General features: G+C 28.7%; 1 protein-coding gene and 1 long non-coding RNA gene across 2 annotated transcripts; one reads left to right on the top strand and one right to left on the bottom strand.

Moving 5' to 3' along the window:
* Positions 1-16,025: 16,025 nt before the first annotated feature.
* LOC125843729 (uncharacterized) lies at positions 16,026-17,172 on the bottom strand. Its single transcript, XR_007444057.1, has 2 exons — positions 17,051-17,172; positions 16,026-16,567 (listed from the first exon to the last, which is right to left on the bottom strand). It is a non-coding gene; the product is annotated as an uncharacterized LOC125843729 (long non-coding RNA).
* Positions 17,173-19,311: 2,139 nt separating this feature from the next.
* LOC125843724 (DNA-directed RNA polymerases II, IV and V subunit 11) lies at positions 19,312-24,351 on the top strand. Its single transcript, XM_049522910.1, has 5 exons — positions 19,312-19,445; positions 19,541-19,630; positions 19,741-19,819; positions 22,586-22,681; positions 24,301-24,351. The coding sequence occupies exons 1-5, from the start codon at positions 19,393-19,395 to the stop codon at positions 24,331-24,333; spliced, it is 351 nt and encodes a 116-aa protein (XP_049378867.1). The 5' UTR covers positions 19,312-19,392; the 3' UTR covers positions 24,334-24,351.

The following is a 24,351-nucleotide window of genomic DNA, read 5'->3' as shown; positions in this document are numbered from 1 at the left end:
CTTCTTGAAAATTGTAAAAGTGTATGTTGTTTCCCTCCAATTTATTTCACTTGAATTCAAATAAGTGGTTGTAATTTTGAAGTGAAAATTTGTCATAAGGGTAAAATTGTAACTTCACTGTGCTAATCATTGTTGCCTTAATCTGTGTGTCATTTCTAAAGTGGACAACTAAAAAGGGACGGAGGGAGTACATAATTTATTTTATCATTTTTTTACCTTTAGAAAAAATTAGAAAAATTCTTATTCTCTCCTATTTTGGATACATCACGTAAACATACGAAATATATCATGACATTCAGTAATATATCCGAAATTGAAACGCGATGTACATCACAAAAAAGCCAGCATTTCTTGAAATACTGACTATAATGCTACCAAGAATATATATATATTCAGGTTCGAGAGTTTAACCATTCAGGTTTGATATATATTCAGGTTTGATATATATATATATATATCAAACCTGAATGGTTAAACTCTCGAAAAAATGAAAAAATTTATATAAATTGAGACAACAAAACTATATTTCAATAGCCATAGTTTTTCTAAAGAAGTACTTCGAAATGGAGAATAATTATTTGAGATTATGATGAGATAAATTTAGAAAAATATGGATCAATTTTTAGTTGTTTTATTAGGGGGTATGAGGTGCTTTTTCGTATTAATCTATAACTAGTAAACTGCGTGATAGTATAAACTTGTGGTTTAATCTTTATCTAATACCTCAATATTATAAAAAATCTAAAAGTATATTATGCTCTTTATTTTTTGTTCGAAAAGATAATACAAACGTACACGTCTATCTTTGATTTTGAAAACTAAACAAAACCTACGATTAAATTTTAAACAATGTGAATTACGATAACGCAATAAGAAAAAAGCTGAAAACAAAAAATCAGATAACACATTTGTAGTTAACTTTTTGGTACATATAGTTCAATAGAAAAAACTTTATATTTAAAATTTGTGGTGAACTTTAAATAACAGACTACTTACAAATAATTAAAATAGCAAAAAATCTTAAGCACTTCTACTAATATATATAAAATTGGGGAAGCAACATAAAATTTGTTACTCATCACATGAAGAGAGAGGTCCAAAATAGTCCCTCATTTTTGAGTTAAAACTCAAAATCATTATTGAGTTTTCACATTGAGCACTAATCAAAATAGTCCCTTATTTTTGAGTTAAAACTCAAAGTCATTATTGAGTTTTCACATGGAGCACTAATAGTTTCTCATGTTTGCAATATTGGTGCACTTTTGGTCCTCCTCTAAATTTTTGATTATTTTTTAACATTAATTTTGTTTATAATTTTATGTAAGGAATGTCCTATCGTCTTTTTTTATATTTAGTAGAAATAATAACTCTATGTGAGAGAATGTGAGAAGAAGGACACATTGTTTTGTTCAGTATAAATATTACTGCATCTAAACTAAGAACATTTTAACATATGACATTGCAAAAAAACAAAAAAATTGTACTATTGCACGTGAAATCGTCATGATGAACCTCTCGACTTTACCTGCAATACGATTTCTACTAAACAAAACAAGGTGTTTTTCTTCTCACAATCTCTTACATGAAGTTATTATTTCTACTAAATATATAAAATGACAATTAAACATTTCATACATAAATTACAAATAAAATCAATGTTAAAAAATAGGCAAAATTTTGAAGGAAGACCAAAAGTGCACCAATATTGCAAACATGATGGCTATTAATGTTCCATGTGAAAACTCAAGAATAACTTTGAGTCTTAACCCAAAGATGAAAGACTATTTTGGGCCTTTTCTCTCACATGAAGGATAAAAAATAGTGAAAGAAACCATTTTGGTGCTATACATATTCAGTATTCACTATAAGTATGTAACCAATCAAAGATTTAAAAAAAGGTAATTTAAGAGAAACAACTAGCTTGAATGGGATGGATGCAATAACGTGAGAAAATATCAATTAAATAATTAGGGACTTTTGAGTTTTTCTCATAATTAAAAGAGTTGAAGAAAATTAACTTTCTAACATGGCATATGTAACATAAATTACGAAAATTAAAGGAGTGTTTTTTATAAACATAACACATTATTAATTATACATGCTTTTCTATTTATTTATTTTTAATTTTTGTTCAAAAATAAATATCAATTACTATTATGATAAATATATGACTATTAATATAATTTAGGAGTAATAATCATCAAAGGTCATATGAGTAGTGAATAAAGACTATTAAGTTTTTAGATTAAAGAGTATGAATAAATGAAGGAGTAGTAATCGATATATTTATTTTTTGTATAATAATTAAAAATACATAAATAGAAAAAAAATGTATAATTAAGAGATAATTTTTAGATCTAATATATAGATATAGATTATACATATAGATATATAGATTGATTGTAAATAAATAAAATAATAAAGAGAGAAATATTTAAAATATTAAAAAAAAATTGTCATTTTGTAATTCAGAGAAGGCAAAAAAAATAAAAAAATTTAAGAGTGGAAATTAGAGAGATGTGAGTTAAAGATATTTTTTAGTCCTTGTAAATTGACATGTGAAGAGTTTTTGTTGTAATTGTTCCTCCACTAATGAAATATTTATTTACAATAAATTAAGTAATTACTTTTACAATAAAATAATTGATTTAAATTAGAAGAAAGGCCCAAAAGGAGATAAAAGATAAATATAAATGAAAGTCATAGAGAGTTGTCACATTATTTTCTCTATGTTTCTCCTTTATATATAAGAAATTAGAGGATGAAATAGTACTAATTGACATATTTCTTTTTTTACGATAATAAGTAAATAAAATTATAAAATAAATAAATAAAATTAATAATAAAAAAAAGGTGCATCACTTCTCTAACGCCTAACTTTATATTATATATAAATATAAATATTGATAAGAAGCTCTCATCTCCTTAATTAGTCTCGAATTTTGATCATCTTGCACATTCTAACATGCTCCTTTGAACATATACCTACAAAATAAGAAGTTGGACTCCATATGTTGGAACCAATTAGTATATGTGAAAGATGAAATGAAAATTTGAAAAAAAAAAAACATTAAAATAAAAATATTTAACCATAATATCCTAAATCATTGAGATGATAGCAATTTTTGTCACATATAGCATGTATTTTTGATACTTATATAGTGATAGATGAAGTCATGAGGTTTAAACACAAGGAAGATAAAAGATCCTTTTATTTTGTAGAGTAACCCTTTAGGTGGAGTTATTAGAGGATTAACGATAGGCCTTTTGGGTTTCATAAACTGATTTTTTTTTATGGGAAATAAAGAAGAGTAAATGAGGGAGGTGTAATTAAGAAATTATAATTTTAAAGTGATTTTTAACCTTTTAATATAGCATATAAATAAAGAGTAAATTCTTAAAAACTGAGGAAAAAAATAAGTATGAATGGTGGCCATTGAGAGGTGCCACATCACCTAGTTTATATTTAATTTTATTATATATATAGATTTTTTAAGATGACGATTTAAAAGTTTCACTAGAGTAAATCAAAAGACGTATTAAAGGAATACTATATCATCATTAAAACTTATAAGTTATTGAAAATATTAAAGACCTATTTCATGTTTTGTTGGTAAGATTGAACAATATATAAAATCAAAATTTATTGTTGTCTGAAAGAATAATTTTAAAATTGTTGTCTTTGCGTAAGTAGTAGAATACAAACAATAATAATAATAGCATATTTAATTAAATCTCACATACCATATAAAATGTATATAAATTTTTTCTTTTATCTCTATGAAATAATTGAGTTATTTCTAAAGACATTCACTTAAAAAAAGTGTAATTAAAGTAAAATAATTACAATAAAATACCAAGAGAAACAAAGAAAATAATAAAAGACGAAAAATATGAAACAAAGTATATCTTTCTTAATATATTCACATATCTATCTACACATTTTCCCAATTTTTATTATTTTCATCCTGTGAATGTGTACTTTCTTAACTAGCCAGTATTTTGATTCATACAATAATGTAAAATTAATCATCACTCTGTAACACTTACGTTTCAACTTTGATGGCAATTTCATAATTTTTTATCATACAGTACTTTGAGTCCGAATTTTCATTTCATCCATCTCTTACCTGATTATGACGACAATAATTAATTTTAAGGGTCTATATATGTGTTTGACCATCTTGTAACAATGTTTAACATGTTTATTCTTCAAGAAATATTATCCACATTTTAAAATTTTTTTATTTTTTATTTTTTACTTTTTCTAAAAGAACATTTTCTAAAAGCTGTTCAAATAAAGTTACTATATGATCCATGCATTTTACTGGTACTTTAAATAACCTCCGGAAATGCGGAGCCTCTTCCTTTTTTGTTGCTTCCAATAAATTCTATATTCATATTATAGATCAATTAATATAAATTTATATTTTTTATCGAACTTATTTATGGAAACAACACTCATACTAAGATATTTTTTTTAATTCTAAAAATTTGAATTCAAAATTATTATTATGAGTAAATAATTCACGATCATTCCATCACAATTCATATTACTTGGCCTACATAATTTTTAAAAAATTGTACTATGTCCATGTTGGCATTTTTTCAATAAGACAAAAGAAGCAATATAATATAAGTCTTCATAGTTTTATCATTTATGGAAAATGTGCTATAAAATGCAAAAATAGTACAAATTAGGATTATTATTTTTAATGGTGTATAAATTACCCATGTATTACCAAGAAAGATTGTACAAATTCGTCACTTTTCCTAATATTTTTGTAAATAATTTATTTGAAATTTATACTTAACATAGATCATAGCAATTTTTACATAAGTTAACTAGTCTATATTTTTTTATAAATTAATATAGTCACCCACAGATTTAAACCTAAGGAGAACAACAGACAATAGGAATAAACATTAAAAAAATAAATTGTGGACTAGACCTATTGGATGCTCTCATTTAACCTATAGTTATTTTTATTAAATAAATAAGTTAAATAATAATATTTCTGACGTATTTAGAGACGGTTTGGATTGACTTAAAAGTTAGTTAAATCTACTTTTAAGTTATTTTTACCTTTTGAAATACTTGACAAAAGTTAAAAATAACTTTTAAAAGGTTAAAAATTAACAATAGCTAATTTCATACTTTTCATTTTTTAACTTAAAAATTAGAAGTTTAACATTCTAAAAACTACTTCTATTTCTAAAAAACTTACTTTTTTTTTTAATTAAGCCAAACGTACTCTTAATATAGGGAAAATAATGAAAATGGTCCTTAATGTAGGGTAAGTACTTATTTATCTCGGAAGATACTTAATTTGTGACAATTATTTATTATAAGGTAAATAATTAAAATGGCAATGTAACCAATAAAAATTATAGTAAAGTGATAAGTATTTTTTTGTCCTCAATCAAGAAGTCTCAAATTTGAATATCCTTGAATACAAAATCGCCTTTGTAAAGAGTGTGTTACCCTTCAAAGAGAGATTTCCCAGCGTTATCTAAACTATTTCCCCGCATAATCTAATTTTAGTCGTGCTTTAATATTAATACTCCCTTTGTTTCAAAAAGAATGTCCAATTTCCTTTTTAATCTATTTTAAAAAGAATGACATTTTAACTTCAATTTTTTACGTGACATGTTTAAGGCCACAAGATTGATGGACATTTTGGTACATTTGACATAATTTTAATTTAGAACCACAAGAGTATTAAACTCTGTTTCAAATCAAACTAGGCCATTTATTTTAAACGGAGGGAGTATCAAAAATCAGGCTCTGGATATTTTAATACGTAGATAACTAATATGAGACGGACCGAATATTTGATTGTGATAGTAATAGACTTTATGAGTGTAGTGAAATTATTAATTCACTAATCGAGACACTGACAATTTCCCATCTTTTCTTTCTGTTCCTAGTCATTCTTATACATTAATTACTTATTAATAACTACACACAACCCCCCAAGAGAATATTAAATCTTCTCTTACGTACACATTTTCTCTCGATTTCTTCACCTTTAGTCCATATTAAAAATTCACCGTTAGATTTACTTGATCCAACGGCTATGGTTATTTAGGTTTTTAATACAAGGTAAATGATATCATCATCTACCACTTATCTAGAATTGGAAAAAGTTAAAAATTGTGAAATTGCAGGCTTTTTTTTCTGAGTAGAATGAGAATTAACAGCTTTTTATTTTATTGGTAATTGTTAATATGGCTTCTGCACTGAACTAAAAGATCTCTATGATTTTTGCTAGTAAAAGAATAGTGTTATGTACGTACGTGTAAAAGTAATGACAAAATCAAAATTATGGTAGAACGGTAGGTACTCGTTTAAGATATAATACGTGACAATTTGGATGTTCGTATGTATAAGATTCGAGTAGAAGGATAGTATATGTAGTAGAAAATTGTTTGATTTGTCTTTATAGGATAGTAAACTAGTAATTATAGTATTACTCATGTAATTTTTTTGTCTATTGATTTCTATTACTATTCGTTATTTCATGTTAAGCTTACTGAGAACATGACTGTAGATAAAGGAAGTTGGGGAGGAAACGGATCATTTAACATAAAATATTAGTATTATTAGTTTTGTTTATCTTGTCCTTCGAATTTTGATTATCATATTATTTTTTAGTAAATATTATTTTAGAATAATTTATAAAAATAAATTTCCTATTGTTTTGAACTGATTTTCCTTAAGTAAGTATATATGAAGATAACATTTTTATATTTAAGATATGATAAGATCGGGGTATATTTTATTTTTTTTCTAACTTCATTTAACGAAAGTTTATTGAATTTTTTATTATCATTGATAAATATTTATGTATTTTTTTAAATAAAAAGATTTATGTTCGTTCTAACTTTGTTGATATGAAACTGCTCTCATTAGTGGAAGTGTTATTGCAAATATAAGACTTTTAATGTAAATTCAGATTTAATTAAAATTTTACTATAAATATCGAATCGAACAATTATAATTTTTTAGAAAAAGTGAAATAGTCACACTCTCCAAGACAAAGCTACTAAATCTCACAGGTGACGATATCATTAGTAGGCCTGTGCTGTTAGGTTATTATTCTTCCTTGAATTAAAGTAAATTAAACATTAATAATACATAAATAAATAGTATGTAAATTTAATTTAAATTAGTGTGTAAAACACTTCAATTTTGAGTATATATTTTTAAATATCTCAATTTTATATCATGTCAATTCATGAATATTTCAACGTACAAAATTATTACTCCTTCCGTTTCACAAAGAATGATCTACTTTTCTTTTTAGTCGTTTCAAAAAGAATGACCTCTTTCCTTTTTTGGTAACATTTTACTTTTTGCTTTCCAGGTGGCATGTTTAAGACCACAAGATTAAGGGCAATTTTGTACATTTGACATAACTTTAATTTAAGACCACAAGATTCAAAAGTCTTCTTTATTTTACTTAAACTCCGTGCCAAGTCAAGCCAGGTCATTCTTTGTGAAACGGAGGGAGTATTAAGATACTTTAAAAATTTATGTGTTACGTCAATATCTAATATCTATGAAATACTATAAAGACGAGATCACATAAACACCTCTTTATATTATATGAGTTGAACACTCTAATGTAAAAAATAATTATCTAAATGCTTTAAAAATTTATATGTTATTAAGCACAGTAAAGATAAGTAGAGTGTTTGATTTTCAATTGTGATCAAATTAAAATATTTATATATAAATATTTAAAATTGAAATATTTACTTATCAGTTAAGAATAAATTTAAATGTTTATTTTTATATTATGTCAATCAAATACTTATTGAAACTAATAAGAGTTGTTATGGAGTTGTAACAAGTTTGAATTCTCTTGAATACAGAATCGTCTTTGTTGATGAACGTTTTACTCTCTATTGTTAAACTTTTCGATATAAATTTGAATTTAATCACGCTTTAATATAAATATCGAAAAAGGAAAACACTCATTGATGTTTTCAATGTGTTACTTAAATGCCTTTTATGCCGTGTGAATTTTTGTAAAATCTTCTGTAAAACAGTCATTTCTTTTCTTTTATACAAATTAACTGCCTCCTCACATAAACTGTTTTGGTCAGTATTTTTAATGAAAAAACATTTCTAAATACTCTAACTCATTTTTATCGTGTCTCGTGGACATTTGATATTGATATAGTAATACATAAATATTATATATAAATAATTATTTTGTAAATTAACATGTTTAAATGACATAATAAAAACATTTATAGTGATGTGATTATCATGCATACTTATATTTAAAAAATATGCACGATATTTTTTTTTATATCGACATCTGTTTAAATAGAGTTTTTATTTTAATATATGTGAAAAATCTAAAATGATAGATAAAATGGAATAGAGAGCATAATTATTAAAAGTATTTAGTTCTAAATACTTTTTTTTTGCTTCACACCGTACAATGTTCAGAGGTTATATTGAAACCTCAATTAAATTTGGATCGTGCACTATATAATTTCGTGGAAAATAACGCTCACACATTATTTTCTTTATATCCAAGGATTCAACTCGAGACCTTTAATTTAGGGTGAAACAGTTTTACCATTTCACCACAACTCAGATTGGTAGTTCAAAATATATTTTTTGAAATAAGTTTTCACCTTAGAGTAATAGTTTAACTTTTCTTTTTTAACCTTTTCACTTTGCTTACAATGTACTATATTGTAGAAGGAAAAGACCCCTCAAATTAATTGATTTGACAGCAACAATATTAAGAAAATATTTACTAGTTTCTTCTTACTTTTTTATTTTTGGTTACTAAATAATTCAATTTTCCGAAAGAAACTTCAACATATAATTCACCAAAAAAAAGAGAATATTTACAAGTCCAATCCAACAAATGCATCAAAAACTTAATTATTTTTTTTAATTTGTGCAAGTGTCAAACTGAAAAATGATTTTCTAAGAATAGATTGAGGCAATTCTGTTTAAATAGTAGACACGAATAATAAATAAATAAATACTTGAAAATTCAAGTCAATTCTCAATTTTAACGCACTATATTTGCTAGATCGAATGTATTGTTGAAATAGTTAGTATATGTTGAAATTTTCGTTTTTGATATAGTTTATCAAAATGAGACTTAAAATTTGCATTTTCGATTATTTTAACATATATGTATTTTTTATATCAAATAAAATAATTTTTCCAGATTAATTAATACCAATTCAAACTATTTATTTCATGAATAAAACATGACCAATTGACCGATTAAAAATTCACTTGTTATTAAAAATTTCATAAGCAAGTAATTCTAACAAGTACTCGATTGTTTAACTGAAAATTTGGTATACTTTCTCGTACGATAATTTATATCATCGTACAAAAAAGATCCTAGAGGGATATCCCATTAACATTTATTAACATAATTTTTTTTATAGTTTATTGTAAAGTAAAAAAACTATTGTAAAATGCACTCATCTTTTGTAATATTATTTAACATAACGATTTTTTATAATGTATCATTTATTTTTTATAATATTATTTTTTTATAATAAAAAACATAAACTAAACAAGATTGTTATAGAGAAGTTTAATCGTATATCAAAAAAAATTTATATCGATTTATTATTAACTTTATTGCACGTACCTAATTGTGATGATTGTCCTCTTGATTGAATCAGAGAATTGACTAGTACTGAGTGACTCGATGTTTAGTAGATTATTATGAATTTACGCCGTATAAGATTTATTAGGAAGGAAATGTTCTCTATTAAAGATCAGAATTTGAAACTGAAATCTCTGATTACGAAAGAAACAAGGACTATCTTACACCATTGTGTATTTTTGTTGTTTTAGCTTTATGATCAATTATTTATTTGTTCCCTTCATCGAATCATTTTAATTGGAACCTGCTTTATCGCTTGTGGTATAAATTTGCCCTCATTATTGCTAAATTACAAAAATATTACTATTAAATACTGTTGACTTCCTAAAATATCTTACCTCGATATTTTATGTACTCCTATTTTAGGAAATAGTACATTTTTAATGAAAAAAAATTAAAGGGAGACTAATTTTCTGTTTTAGTCATATTTAAATTTATTTTGATTTTTTTTGTTAGTTGAGGATATGCTTAATCAAGCATTTGACCATAAATTTAGGAAAGAATAGTTTAAAATTTTTTTCTTCAAATAATCGTTTGATGATGAAATGTTGTCACATTTTGAAAATATAATCTTCAAGTCCCCAATACTTATTCTTCGGTTTACGTACCTTAGTAAGCTAAAACGATGTTATCTCTTGTCTATTTTTTTAAAAAAATATTTATTCGATCTACCTTTATATTATGAAATTATCCATGGTCAACCTATGAATAAAAATTTGTGCTATATATAAAACATAATTTTCACTCATTTTCACAGTAGGAAACAAATTTTCATTGTATAATACAAAGAAGCTTCTTAATTCTTTTCTCATGTGAAAACATTACCTTTTTTTTTTCTTTATTTACAGCGATTCAATCAAAATATCATTAGAAATAGTCAATGAATAATTCATGCTTTGGAATGAAAGACGACATTCCGAATGCACTTTATCTACGAAGAAGGAAGTTATAAGTAATGAATCTATGAATCTCACGGAGAGTTCTATCACCTAACGTCCCTCCAACACATCCATTATAATTGTTTCATACTCCTTTTTTCTTTTCGCATGATTCTACTTATTATACCTGCTGTTAAAACTACACGAAATATATTATTGTTATTATATGGTATTCTCTACATAATAATAATAATAATAATAATAATACTTACATATAATTTTCATATTATACTAATAATTCAACCAAACTACCCTTTTAAATTAAAAAAGTTAATGATAGAAAAAAAGCTAAATAAAAATAATGCAAAAGGAACAATTATAAACACTGTAAGGGTACTGACGACTGGTATAAATGACGTCATTAAATCACGTCACAACCAGAAACCCTACCTATTGGTGCCCTAACCTCCTAACACTTCAATCACTTTTTTTTTTTAAAAAAAATATTATTTTATTTTATTTTAATTTTTTATAAAAGAATTACGTTCTAAATAAATTCGACTTCAGTATAATAGTTTACAAACTATAAAGAATATGTAAATCACAATAGATGAGTCTTGTACGACAAATTCGATAAAAAGATACATACAAATGATATCAAACAAAGATTTATCATCTGAGAGAGTTTTTGCTTAACCAACTAGGTCATTATCATCGAGGTGACTACTATTACGATATTATTTATTATTAAATGATAAATCTTACTTTACATAATTGCACTTGAGATTTGATATGTAGCTTTTTTGTATTTGCGTCCCGCTAAACAGTACTTACGATTTACTTAATCATTATAATTGGACTGATGCAACTTTTTATTTATTTATTAGGTGTTTAGTATTTATTTTTAAGTCCGGCAATTTATTAGAATAAAACTATTTTTTAACTAACGTAATTTCATATTCTTAATTTTTAAGAAGGAATACTTATTGCTCTAGCGTAACTTTTAATTTGGAGTAGAGGAATCAAAAATAATTTTTAATGACAATTAATTAATAATTATATCTTAATTGTTGCTAAATATGTTATTTTAGATGTAATTACTAGTGAGTAGTGACAATTATATTTTAGCATTCTTTGTCAATGTTGTTATTGCCTATCACAATATTTGATCTGATGACAACTAACTAATTAATATCAATAAAAAATTTAGATCTCTTTGTTAAAGCATATTTATAATCTCTAAATTGTTGTAATAACTACCGATTAGAGGTTATATATTAAAAGCTTAAGTCATTTGTGACCCCTTAAAGTTGACTGCATAGACACCTCAACTAAGACCTGTACCTATTGAACACCTCTACCATTCTGAATTTGAACCATTTGAAGATTATATTATAAAGTAAAGAAAAAGGAAATTATTTTAAAGTAAAAAAAAAAAATGAAAAAAACTTAAACTTAAACCACCCCACTTCCACTGAAGCACAAAACTGACATTTCCCTCTACAATACCACCCCGATAATGGCGACCCTCTCTCTCCATGTACAGTGCCATCTCCAACATGACAAATCTTCCTTTCCATCAACCTATTTTTCAATTATAACTTTCTTCTTCGTCTAGTTTTAGATAGAGAAAGATGGGAAAAAAATCTCGCCGGAAAATTAATAAGTTTCGATTGCCATTGTCGGAAAAAATGGAGTTGTTTCGATTTTTTTTTGTGTTTTATAACCGATTAACTTTTTTTGGATGAAGAACATCCTTACATTCTGCCAATATACATCAATTTAAAATCAAAACAACACATTCAAGACAAATCAAAAAACTTAAATAAACAACTTAAACATGATGAAAATGATGGTGATAATGGTGGAATGGTGGTGCAGCCAATCCTAATATGGATGAAAACGGGGCCAAAAATATAACAACAATGGAGGTAAAAGAACTTAAATATCCAGGAGAAAATAAGAGTGTGTAGCGGCGACGGCGATAGCGGCAAACTGGTGGTGTGATGGAGGAAGGGATGCCAAAGAAGATGCAAAAGAAATAATAATTTTTTTCCAAAAAAAACGCCCAATTTAAAACCTTTCACGCACCTAAAGGGTGTGAATCACAAACAATGTGCCACCTAGGCAAAAAATGTTCAAATGGATCAAATTTGAAAGGGTAAAGGTGTTCAATAGGTAAAAGTCCTAATTAAGGTGTCTAAGTGAATTATGCGGACAATTTTAAGGTGCCTCAAATAACTTAAGTCTATATTAAAACTAACATAATTTTGGTAGCATTTTTGTTGTTGTATTAAAATTCAACACACTAATTATAGTGTGTGGTCATTAATTGATTTTCAATCTTTCATAATTTATACTCGTATAAATTACAAAGGCATTTATATATTATTTTATATAAAATAAAAGATGGAATAATTAAATTATACATAACTTAAATCAATAATCAAATGACTTATTCGATATGTAAAATAGGATAAACAAACATAACTTATGATATTAGTTATCCACCTTCTATATGGTCCCATAATTTAGTATAATCAATGGAATAAAAAATAGTTCAAAGACTATTTAACATTGATAATCAAACACAAAACAAAATAAATCTACATTTTATTTTAGAATTGTTATCCTTATATTCCACCAACCAAACGACGATTAAGTAGGACTAATTAGTCTATAATGGTAAGTTCCAAAGAAAATTCAAAAGGATTTTCAACCAAATAATTCTCCTTCTATCAAATATGGGTTGTGGTCAGGGGCGAAGTTTAATGGGGGTTCGTCAATTTGGTCGAACTCTGCTTTTTCACAAATCATGCATTTGTATTAGAAATTTAAATAAATAAATATATGTAAATTAACTTGTGAACCCCTAACAAAATTTATTAACGGCTCAGTGCTAAAGAAGAGACTTTAGAAATGCTCTCCATGCTAGAGTTGTGGATTCAAACACCATTAAAATTTAGAACCCACAAATTCTTAATTTTGGCTCTGCCTTTGGACTTGTGGTACATGTGGGACTGTTTCACACTTAATCATATGTATCGAGTTCAAACCCTGAGTATAGAGAAAATTCTGTTGGAAGAGCCACCAACGAATGGGCCTACAATACGCGATCCAAATTTTATCGGAGCTTCAATGTCGACTCCAAACACCAAGTGGTAAAAAAAAGCTCCTTCTTGCCCCAACAAAAGTGAAATTAAATCGCCCTAAAAACTTAACCATGCCATCTTTCTACTACACTAGCCATATATTTATTTTTAGCTATATAATACTTTTTTTTTGTCTATTCATTAATTGGCTAATCCTCGTTTGTTTGCGGATTATGTTATATCGAGATTATAATTCTTAGACTTATTTATTCCACCTAAAAGGTGATATAAAATAACACCTAGTTTGATAGAATAAAGTAGAATATACATTTAAAATTAAATTCATATTTTGTTTAGTTAAAGACACAAATTTATATCTTCAATCAAATAAATAATAAATTTAATTCCAAGCCATATTTTATTCCATCCACCCCTACGTCTTCTCTTGGAGATACAAAATTTGTGATTTTTAGGTTATCAAGCACAAGTTCTTATTCATGAATTTTTAAAACATGTATCACGTTTCTCCTTATATATATGAGTAATTTGGTGTATTAAACTTTTGTTTTAGGCGATTTTTTAAATAAAAATCATATCAAAAGAATCTATTTTATGCAATCTTTCTTTACATTTTTACAAAAAAAAAAAGAAAAAATTATTTTTACAATTCAAAATTGTGATCTAATTACATGACGACAATTTTACCAATTATCCAAAAATCCACTTCATATTCACCCACATGTATGTAAAAGTTAAAACTTATATATGCTCTTGTGTACAATAAAGGGTCAAGTTAAGTGATTTTACAGTCACAATATATGACCATTCATAGAACATAGACTATATACGAATTATGTAACTCTAACAAATCAAATCATAGTGGGGGCACCTTATAACAAATCAATATATATCTACCTATCTATATAAAAAAATAAAAATGTTCCTATACATAATTCACAACCACACAATTTTGGACGGTCAATATACAAAAACATAAATATTGCAAAAGAAACTTTGTTGAAAAAGTGGTTTTATTAAGATTCTATATATGTAACATTAGAAAGAAATGGAAGGGTCTAGCTCAAAGATCGTGATGGAGCGGTAAACATCTTTTTATTCTTATTTAAAAGTTTCAAGTTTGAGTTTTGATAATGGACTCACTTTTGATAAAGAATATTTTACCCTTAAAGTGATACTTTTCAAAGCGACTTTAGATTAATTAAGCCTCAAATAGGCATATCGAACATCGAGTGAAACCAAATAAATAAATAGAAGTGTAGGGGCCATTCTTTTTTTTCCCACTAGAATAATAATCAAATTTGACCACGTTTGGAAATGTTTGGTTCTATCTAGTATTCATTTTTCTTGTCTCCACTTTAATTTAGTCATTTATGTATATCAAGAAATGATGAATTGTTGTGTAGCTTCTTTATGGGATTTTGCCTAATTTAATGCATTATTATATCTACTTGTCTCCCATAGCCAATCAATCTAAGGAAAGAAACTTTTGGGATTGGTTTGTTTGTTCTTTCGATTTCGAGGGTCTTCTTAAATAATTATACCCATTTTGAAGGTATCAAATAGACTCCATCATTGATCTAAATCTATATATCTCCCTTTAATATAAGGTTTGGACTTATAACAATAGTCTGATGAATTCATTATTTACTTTTCCTACCTAGTATGCATAGATTATACATTAATGATACGTATATTATCTGTTTGCCGGTTAATTTTAGTTTAAATGGTTATTTAAATTACTCTTCTTGAAGAAAATACAAGTACGTAGGGACGTTTTCCCTTTAGTGGACCTTACATAAAACGAATACCGAACTATGAAAAATCAAAAGAAAAGAGTTGTCTCTAAAAATTCTTTTGGACCTACTATAGCTTCCATTAATGTAACTCGGCCCAAGCCCATGTATAGCCCAATTTGGATGTTCCATTAAAGTTTGGAACACATTATTTATGTGATTTTTTTGTTCTTTATTATACTTTTGGTGAAGCTTAGTGGAAGGGAATAAAATTTAAGAAAATTAATAGGTGTATCATATTCAACTTTCTTATAATTATTTTTACTAGTAGTATGTTTAAATAATTATGAAATATAGTGAGATTGTGTATTTTATAAACACTTATACATATATCTATGTATCTAAAAATCGTAGTTGCCACAATCCATCCCAACCTCAGTTGTTTGTTGTCACGAAAGTTCGTTAGTTATTTAATTGGCCGGTGAAAAATTAATGTTGCTTCAATAAAGATCATGCACATATAGTTTGGATACACATATGTTGGGTCAATACATACAATCGATGTACTCACATACATACACACACATATAATATATATTGCGAAAAACAGACGCTAAATAACACTATTTATATAGATCCCAACCTTCTTTTTATTTATACAAACAAAGGACAAAACTTCAACATAAAAATTACACAACACTATCCACTACAACATTATTAGACAAAAGCAAAGAACATTATTAAAGTCTATTAATTATTAGTACCATATATATTCACTACGTAAAACCATGAAGGTTTACTATTATTATTTCTACTTACGTACCACCCCTTAATTAAAATACGCATAGTAACATGCAAACATATCTATATACATTAATTATAATAAGTTATTAGGTTTGGTTAAGATCTTGTATTAGTTACGAGTTCTGCAGAATTCAATCTGTATGATCATGTCCTCGTTCCTATAGGATTAACGCCCCCGTCACCATTGTTGAATTCTTGCCTAGGTATATAATGGTGATTATCAACACTTTTACTTTCTTCCTGCGAAAAAACCTTATTATCGTCTTTGTTATTCTCGATTAGATTCCTACTCGTGGCAAAGCTAGAAGTCGTTGTCATCACCAACATGACTAACACAACCACCATAATGAACCTCATAATTTTAATTTTTGGCCCTGTGAATCAAGAACAATAAATTTGGTCATTGAATATGTAACTACGAACGTGAATAGATGCTTTCTAGTAAAGATATATGTAAAAGAACATGATTGTTGACAAATTTCAAAATAACAAAAAGAGTTATGAATGGTGTGTGTCTATTATGGAGAAAAACATAAAAATATTTTCTTTCGTACCAAACAGTACACCCTAAGGCTTATGGATCAACAACACACTAGCTAAGAAAAAGAACGTAAAAGAATATTATGCCTTTTAAATTGCATGTCAACCTAAGCACGAGAATTTTGTACCATCTTATGGAAGTAGTCAAGTAGAAGTAGAAAAAGGAATAAATATGCTATCAGAATAACTGAAATAAAGATAAAGAAATATCATTAATTTGTTCGTGTTCGTTTCAACCTCGAAGTATTATTTGTATATATAAGAATCCCCATATATAATATATACTATCTAATTAATGCTATGAAATTTAAACATACCTGGATAGTTAAAGACAAGAAGAACTAGAGGAAATTTGAAGTTAATTTGTGTGATATATTATGAAATTTTCTACATTGTTTATATAGTAAGTGAATCTAGTGATCATGTAATTTAATTACTATTCATGTTAATTATTTAATTAAGAAATGGGAACTCCACCAAATGAGGCAAATACAAGTGGGATTGCCATTTTAGACAAATAAATGATTAATCTTTTTGCTTTTTTGTTCTCATCTAGTGTTTAATACTCGTTTTGGAGCTCGTTTAATTCAGATTTATGTCGGAAAGGCTCTCTTTAAGGGGTATAACACACTCTATCAAAGACTATCTAATACCTAAATCTCAAATCTGAGACATCTGATTAAAGATAAATAAATATTTATCACCTTACCACAATTTTTAATGATAAATGATGGACTTTAAGGAAATGTTAACCCCACATTAATGTAAGTGGTATTTATGATCAACCAAAAAGTCAACCAGTAATAGTTTAATTACTGTATTACTATATGCCTAATTATTAGCATAATCTCTGATGTTTCTTTTGGGATTTATCTGTATCTATGTTGTAATTTAATCCCTTTTTAGACAAGTTTAAGTTATATATATCATTAGTATAAAAAAAAGGAAAGATCATACTAGCAAATCATTCAAAGATTATTTATAAATAAACCTTCTTAAAATGTAGAATCCGTAATTTAAAAAATAAGACTACCTAGTAACCTTTTATGAGACTACAATTGATAAATGACCCGATGATGTAAGAAATTTATTTTTGGACATATGGAACTTGACATGATTAAAATTGACCATATTGAAATGCATAGTAATTTGCACTTTGCCAAGTTGATCAATACATCATGCATCAACATGGATTGTAGACACTTGTGATGGAATGATTGGCTAAGTTGTTTGGATTCCCTAAAATTATTATCGTATTCATGTTGAATTTTAAAAAAATGCACTATTTTTGAAGGATTTGTCTGACACACACATGTCATCTACATTTTTGAAGAGTTCAAACAACTTAGATAACTAAGATTTGTCCATCCTTAATAAGATATATTGAATTTGAGCCTTAGCTTGAGAATGGAAAAAGTTATGTTGTCTGTTGGAAGTGCTGCCATTGAAAATAGACCTTGCATCACACGAATACGAATTAATCAAACTTTAATGCGTATATCATACACAAATACCCATCATGCTTTTCCACTGCTAATTTGAATTGAAATGTGGAATCCATTTTGGCAACTAGATGTTTCTATTTTGCCTTTTGATGAGTTTTAAGCTTGAAATATAACAAAGACAAGAAAAGATCTAAGTAGGTCTATGTGATATTCCTATTTCAACCACTTTTATCAGGAGTTAGTTACTTAAACATCATCTAAATTATGAAAAAAAAATTTGTTTGCTAAGAAAAAGAATAAAATATGAGTGATTTTATTATTATAAAAAAACATAATTTTACTATGTAATTTTCATAGTTCAAATAATCACATGAATAACTGTATTAATTTTTACTCCAAAAACATTCCTGAAATCCTAAATTTTATGCTCGCCTATTACTTGTCCTTCAACTCAAATAACTTTTTTTACTAGACATAAATTTATATTTTTGCATCATTATATTCTACAAGATATACACACTCTTTTTTTTTTTTTTAAAAAAAAACTTATGCTAGTTCGATTTTTAAAGATAAAAATTTAAAGACCGTCTCATTTAAAAAGGGGGAATTTACGCAAATAGCCATTATAATAAACTTAATTATACCCCATAGCTATAGTTTGCATATTTACGGGTTGTAGCTAAAGTTTAAGCTGCCTCGTTTGTATAATTCGCGGGTACGTTTGTATAATTGAATTATTTTTGTATAAACTCGAAATAAAGAATTTTTAATCTGAACTTTATACAGTTATAGAAATTATAGTATACAAAATACATTATATAAAAGTTATACAAATTTCGAATTATACAAACTCGAAACTCCAGCCCATGTAATTATCAGTGAATGTTGGTCGTGAGTGATAATTAACTAAAACTATAGCTATGATGATTAATTAACTAGTACAATATATGTTTGCTTAACCATGTAAGTTTCCCTTTAAAAAGATCAATAGTGTAATAATTAAGTGAAAGTTTCGTATGAAATAGCCCAATCAAAAGTTTTAACCTAATGGATCGGATTTGCCCAATTTAAATTGGGTTGGGCCTATCCAACAATACAAGTCCAGAAAGTCCATTTCTACTCAACCCGAATCGGAAAAATATACATAAGATCAGAATTTTCATCAAATTAGCCGCTGAAATCAATTTGTTGAAGACGAAGAAGGAAGAAGAAAGATGAATGCTCCAGATCGTTACGAACGATTCGTTGTTCCAGAAGGCGTTAAGAAGTACGGAGTTTTTCTGATATTTTTATGCAATTTTTTTAATTTTTTTTAAACGAATCGAGCAACAATTTACACTTATTTTGGAAAATTTTGATTAGGGTTTCGTATGAGAGGGATACGAAGATCATGAATGCAGCTACATTTACTGTTGAAAGAGAGGACCATACAATCGGGAACATTGTTCGCATGTAAACACACTGATTGTGTTCTTCTATTTTTCTGTTAGTTTTCGTCGAATTTGGAATACCCTTTTGGTAAAGAACTGATTTTTTTTTGGTTATATGAATATGATTAACAGGCAACTACATAGGGATGATAATGTTCTGTTTGCTGGGTACAAGTTGCCTCATCCTCTTCAGTACAAAATCCTGCTCCGGGTTAGTTTCTCGGGTTTTGTGATTGTTTCCTCACTTTTTTGTGTTTTTCTTTTGCTTCTATGTATAATTGTGCCCAAGGGTGTGACTTTTGCGGGTGGGAGGTAGTAGGTACTTTTGAGTATGCACTTCTAGACACCTTAAAGTAGGTACTTTTGAGTATGCACTTCTAGGCACCTCAACTTGCGTCGCCAATGTGTAAGTTGAACGCTATAACTTACAAAATGAACATCTAAACACCTCCAAAATTTATGTGTCACATCAGTGTCGGGTGTTCATAAGACACAGTGAACGAGTTAGAGTGCTTAGTTGTTAGTTGAGACCAACTTGAGGTGTCTAGATGTGCACTCCCGAAGTTGGAGTGCTTACTTGCCCGTTGAGGCCAAGTTTGACTCCCTAATTGCAATGCCTTTAATTGTTAGACAACTGTGTATAGCATTTTATGTGATGATTGTGTGTATGAATATGAAAAAGAAAATGACTTGTAGCAATTAGGAAATGTCATAGCTTGTTATACTGCTCATAAAGGATTGCAAGATGCATGACTAAAGCTAGTTCTATTCTAAATGCGTAAGTAATAAAAAGAAGGGTCGTGAGTATTTGCACTCAGAGATTAATATGAGAATGATAGGTACTTATTCACTAGATAAAGGCCTGCTCCTATTGTTTATAAGAGTAGTTGGACAAGCTGTATAATGGGGTGGGAAAGTAAGGCTATGGAAAATAGAAGATTTGCCATGCATTTAGCATATCTAATGGTTGCATTTTAGTGCCTGCTTAGAGTTACCTAGTCCTAGTATATAGTTTTTAGATAGTTATGGATATGGCTTTGGTGGATATTTGTCTGCAAAATGACCTAATTTAGATTTCAAAGTGAGAACTGAGTAGAAAAAAGAGAAGAACTCAGATTATTGACTGTTAAAATGCTTCTTTGAATAATTTTCCTGTAGAAGCTTTCATGCTCAAGAATGTTATGCTATCTTGCACCTCTTCACCAAATGAATATGATTGTAATAACTAACAAAAGAGGATGTCACAATAGACATGGAATATTTTGAGTGGATATTTGTCGGGTGCATCTGTATGTGTGGTGTGGTACGTGTGTGCTTTTCTTTCACTAATTTAGATGACAGTGAGACAAACTACAAAGATCATGCATTACATGTGACAGGACAGGACATAAGGTCGTAGTTCAGTCCTATCCCGAACGAATATAATGACTTAGTTGGTATTTAGACTTACTAACTAAAACGAGTAAAAGAGTTGTAAAGCTACAATCTGGTGAAATATATGAAGGCAACGGAAAATCACTAAAATGCCTCCTATTGCATAGGGACTCAACTAGAGGTTGACCTGCAAAGCCATTCTGATAGACCATATAAAATCTGGGAAAACCATTTCCTCCTATGCCAAATCATGTATGACATGCAACAGATGTTTTTGCTAGAGGGTGATTAGAGTGGTTACCTTCTTGATTTAACCACTATTCATTTCAGTATATACTGTTTTTCATTTTTGTTAACTTTTAAGCATATAAATGGAATAGTAGGAAACAATTGTCAGTTGGTATACAATAGGTTGTTAGTCTGCAGTACCCTTCGGGGTGGCCCAATGGTTTGGGCTTGGGACTTTTATGTTGGAGGTTTCAAGTTCGAAACCCCTTGCCAGCGAAAGCAAGGGGTTTGCCTTCTGGGTCGAGCTCGTTGCACCGGGCTTGCCTAGCGCGGGTTACCTCTCCTATGTGGTTTGCGAACTATTGCATAGGAGCGGAGGTTTTACCCTGTGCGCACCCAAAGGGTAGCAGCTGCGGGTTTCCCTTGTCATCAAAAATAAAAAAAAAGGTTGTTAGTCTGCGGCCCTGTTGGTTGCATTTTCATTTTTTAGTTTTATTGTAGTTTTTGTTAGTCGCTTCTGATTTGTTAGCGCTTCATTTTTGTAATGAAGTAAGGGAATTACATGAAATAGCATATCGGGGATGCAGAAAGTACATTAGAGTGAGCTCCATTGCAAGGTATTACTAGACAAGTTCTAAGGAAAAGGTTTAAACGACACCTAGGTTTTAGAGAGTTTATTGGAGTTGAAATTCCATCAGAACATCAATGCTCCTCTGTGGCTAAATACTCCAAAATATGCATGCAGTGATTGCCAAATATTCTTGATGGATTTTCCAGGGCATGCCCAGTGAACCCAAACAATGGACAAAAATAAATTCAACATCTTTTAAGTTACCAGTTTCAAAAAAAATATAAATAATTCAAAATGTCTTTTGCAATTCTGAAGTGATGAAATAGATAACAGATAGTTTCAGATTATGATGGCACATGTAGAATCTGTTACTTAATGTAAATCCTATTGCAGAGGTTATCTTTTGCTAGGCATGCTTCCAGTAATGCTGTCCAGGTGAAGGAAGCTAGCTACCTTTAGTGGATCCGTTGTCCTCCAAATAAGCTTCTAAGGCCAATTTTCGAACATCCCAAGGCTGTAGTTTCTTCGGGGATGTAGGAAGAGTAGAATCTTTATTTGGATTGTAATATTCAATTGTGAATATTCTGTGTTCAGGGATGGTGTATATCCTGAAAGGCTTGCTTCTTGAGCAATCATGTCTTTTCACATTATTGTTCCTACTATATTTCTTGTAGACTTATACATAATTTCTTTACAAAGTGTTAATAATTTGTCCATTGGATACTATGGTGTGTCACTGCAACCTGGCTTGTTTATGCAGTTTGATCTCTCTGGATTTGACTTATTGCTTTGTTTGGTTTGCAGATCCAAACAACAAGCCAGTCCTCACCTATGCAGGCATATAACCAGGCTATTAATGATCTTGACAAGGAACTTGATCATCTGAAGAGTCAGTTCGAGGTACAGTTATCTTTTAATTTTTAGTCTAGCTTGTTTCAAGTAAACTGTTTATGTGCTATCATATGTTGCTAGAGTTGGTGCATGCATCATTTTGGCTTTGAATTTCAAGATGTTCAGTAATGTTTGGTTGTTATAAGAAGAAAAAAAATCAAAAGAGTTCAAATGTATTAGTAAGTTGTATATATTTGGAAAATTTTAAAGGACAATAAGCTCTTATAATATCTCCCTCGAACTTGACCCTGATTTAAAAGCTGATATCAGAGAATGTAAAGTGATGCCTTATCTTCCATAGTTCCTTTACACATCTAGGTCCTATGACATTTTTCCTGGTTTGAACAAATCATGATGATACAGCCTGAAACTCCTTAATATTTCCTTTCCTTTTCATGCACCGACATGCCCAAGTTTAACCTTGCCATGATATTTCCTTTTCACCTCCTAATGATCCTAAATGTCAAGCTAATCCGTCTTTAGGATTGACCATTTTTTGGATTATGTCAGCTCACTAGTACTTGCCTAGATTGTAGAAGCCCGAACTGTCATTATCTTCTTTTGTGATTGTAGTTTTGTATTTTGCACCTTGATGCCATTAATGATATTTTAAATTCATCAAAATAGAAAAAAACACCAGTTACTATTCTGTTACTTCCCCATTGCTACTGAAGGAGGATCTGCTTGTTTGCTATCAGTGAACTCACTCTAGAAGCTCCTCAATTACACCCTGGGAAAAGCCCTGTAGGTCTTGAAACTTTGAGAACTGAACAGCAGTGGTGACATGGGTTGGGTTGCTCTAGCATCACTTGCTTTACTTTGGTCATCGATGTCATAGGAAAGACAACCTGTACATATAGACTTCATTACAGAACTTATGTGAAGGTTAAAATGATGAACAGCGAGAATGTGAAAAGTCTCTTTGTTCGCCTCCTTTTTCGTTTTCTAGAACATTTAACTTTGAGAATCTTCAATCTCTAGCCATATGAATGGGAAGATTGAACAAAACAACCATTTTATCTATGGATCGACCATGGCAACAGTTAGACTGGAAAGAGTTTATTGGATCTAGTCACAGAAGAGAGGTGAAATTGAGATAAAGTGGGAACTATTGCCAGGGGAAGAGCTGGTAGTCTTTCACTAACCTAAAGCCTTCTATCTTAGGGGAGTTCTGGAGAAAGAAAGTAGAAAGAAGGGACTTAAGACGTGTCCATTGCTAATAAGCTATAATTCAATCTTGTGAGAGGTTCTTGACATGATTTGAGAAGATTGATGTGAATTTTGCTTCATGAGATATTAGAAGAAAGAAAAAAAAAGAGGAATTAGTGTTGTGTGTTTATTACATATTGCCCTTTTGCTTTAGTAATGCCCTGGCCTGTCTGGTCATTATATGAGAAAATGTTTCTACATATATTTGACTTCTTACTATCCGGAGAGCTGAATTTGTCGGGGTGAAGACTTATATATAGTCAAAACAATGTCATAACAGGCAGCAGTGAATGATTTCTATGGGCTAGTACCACATTTTGCATTTTCATTTTTGTATGGTGACAATTGAATGATTTCTACTCATAACATTGCCTTGCTCGTTCATACTAACGATGCTTAGTTCATTTTCTTGACTGTAGGGTGAGTTGGCCAAGCACACGAGGGACTACTAATCCTTCGACAATGATATT

Source organism: Solanum stenotomum, chromosome 11 (genome assembly GCF_019186545.1).
Source record: "Solanum stenotomum isolate F172 chromosome 11, ASM1918654v1, whole genome shotgun sequence".
NCBI classification, from domain to species: Eukaryota; Viridiplantae; Streptophyta; class Magnoliopsida; order Solanales; family Solanaceae; genus Solanum; species Solanum stenotomum.
The sequence above is the reverse complement of the archived record's forward strand: the minus strand, read 5'-3'. Positions and strand labels throughout refer to the sequence as shown.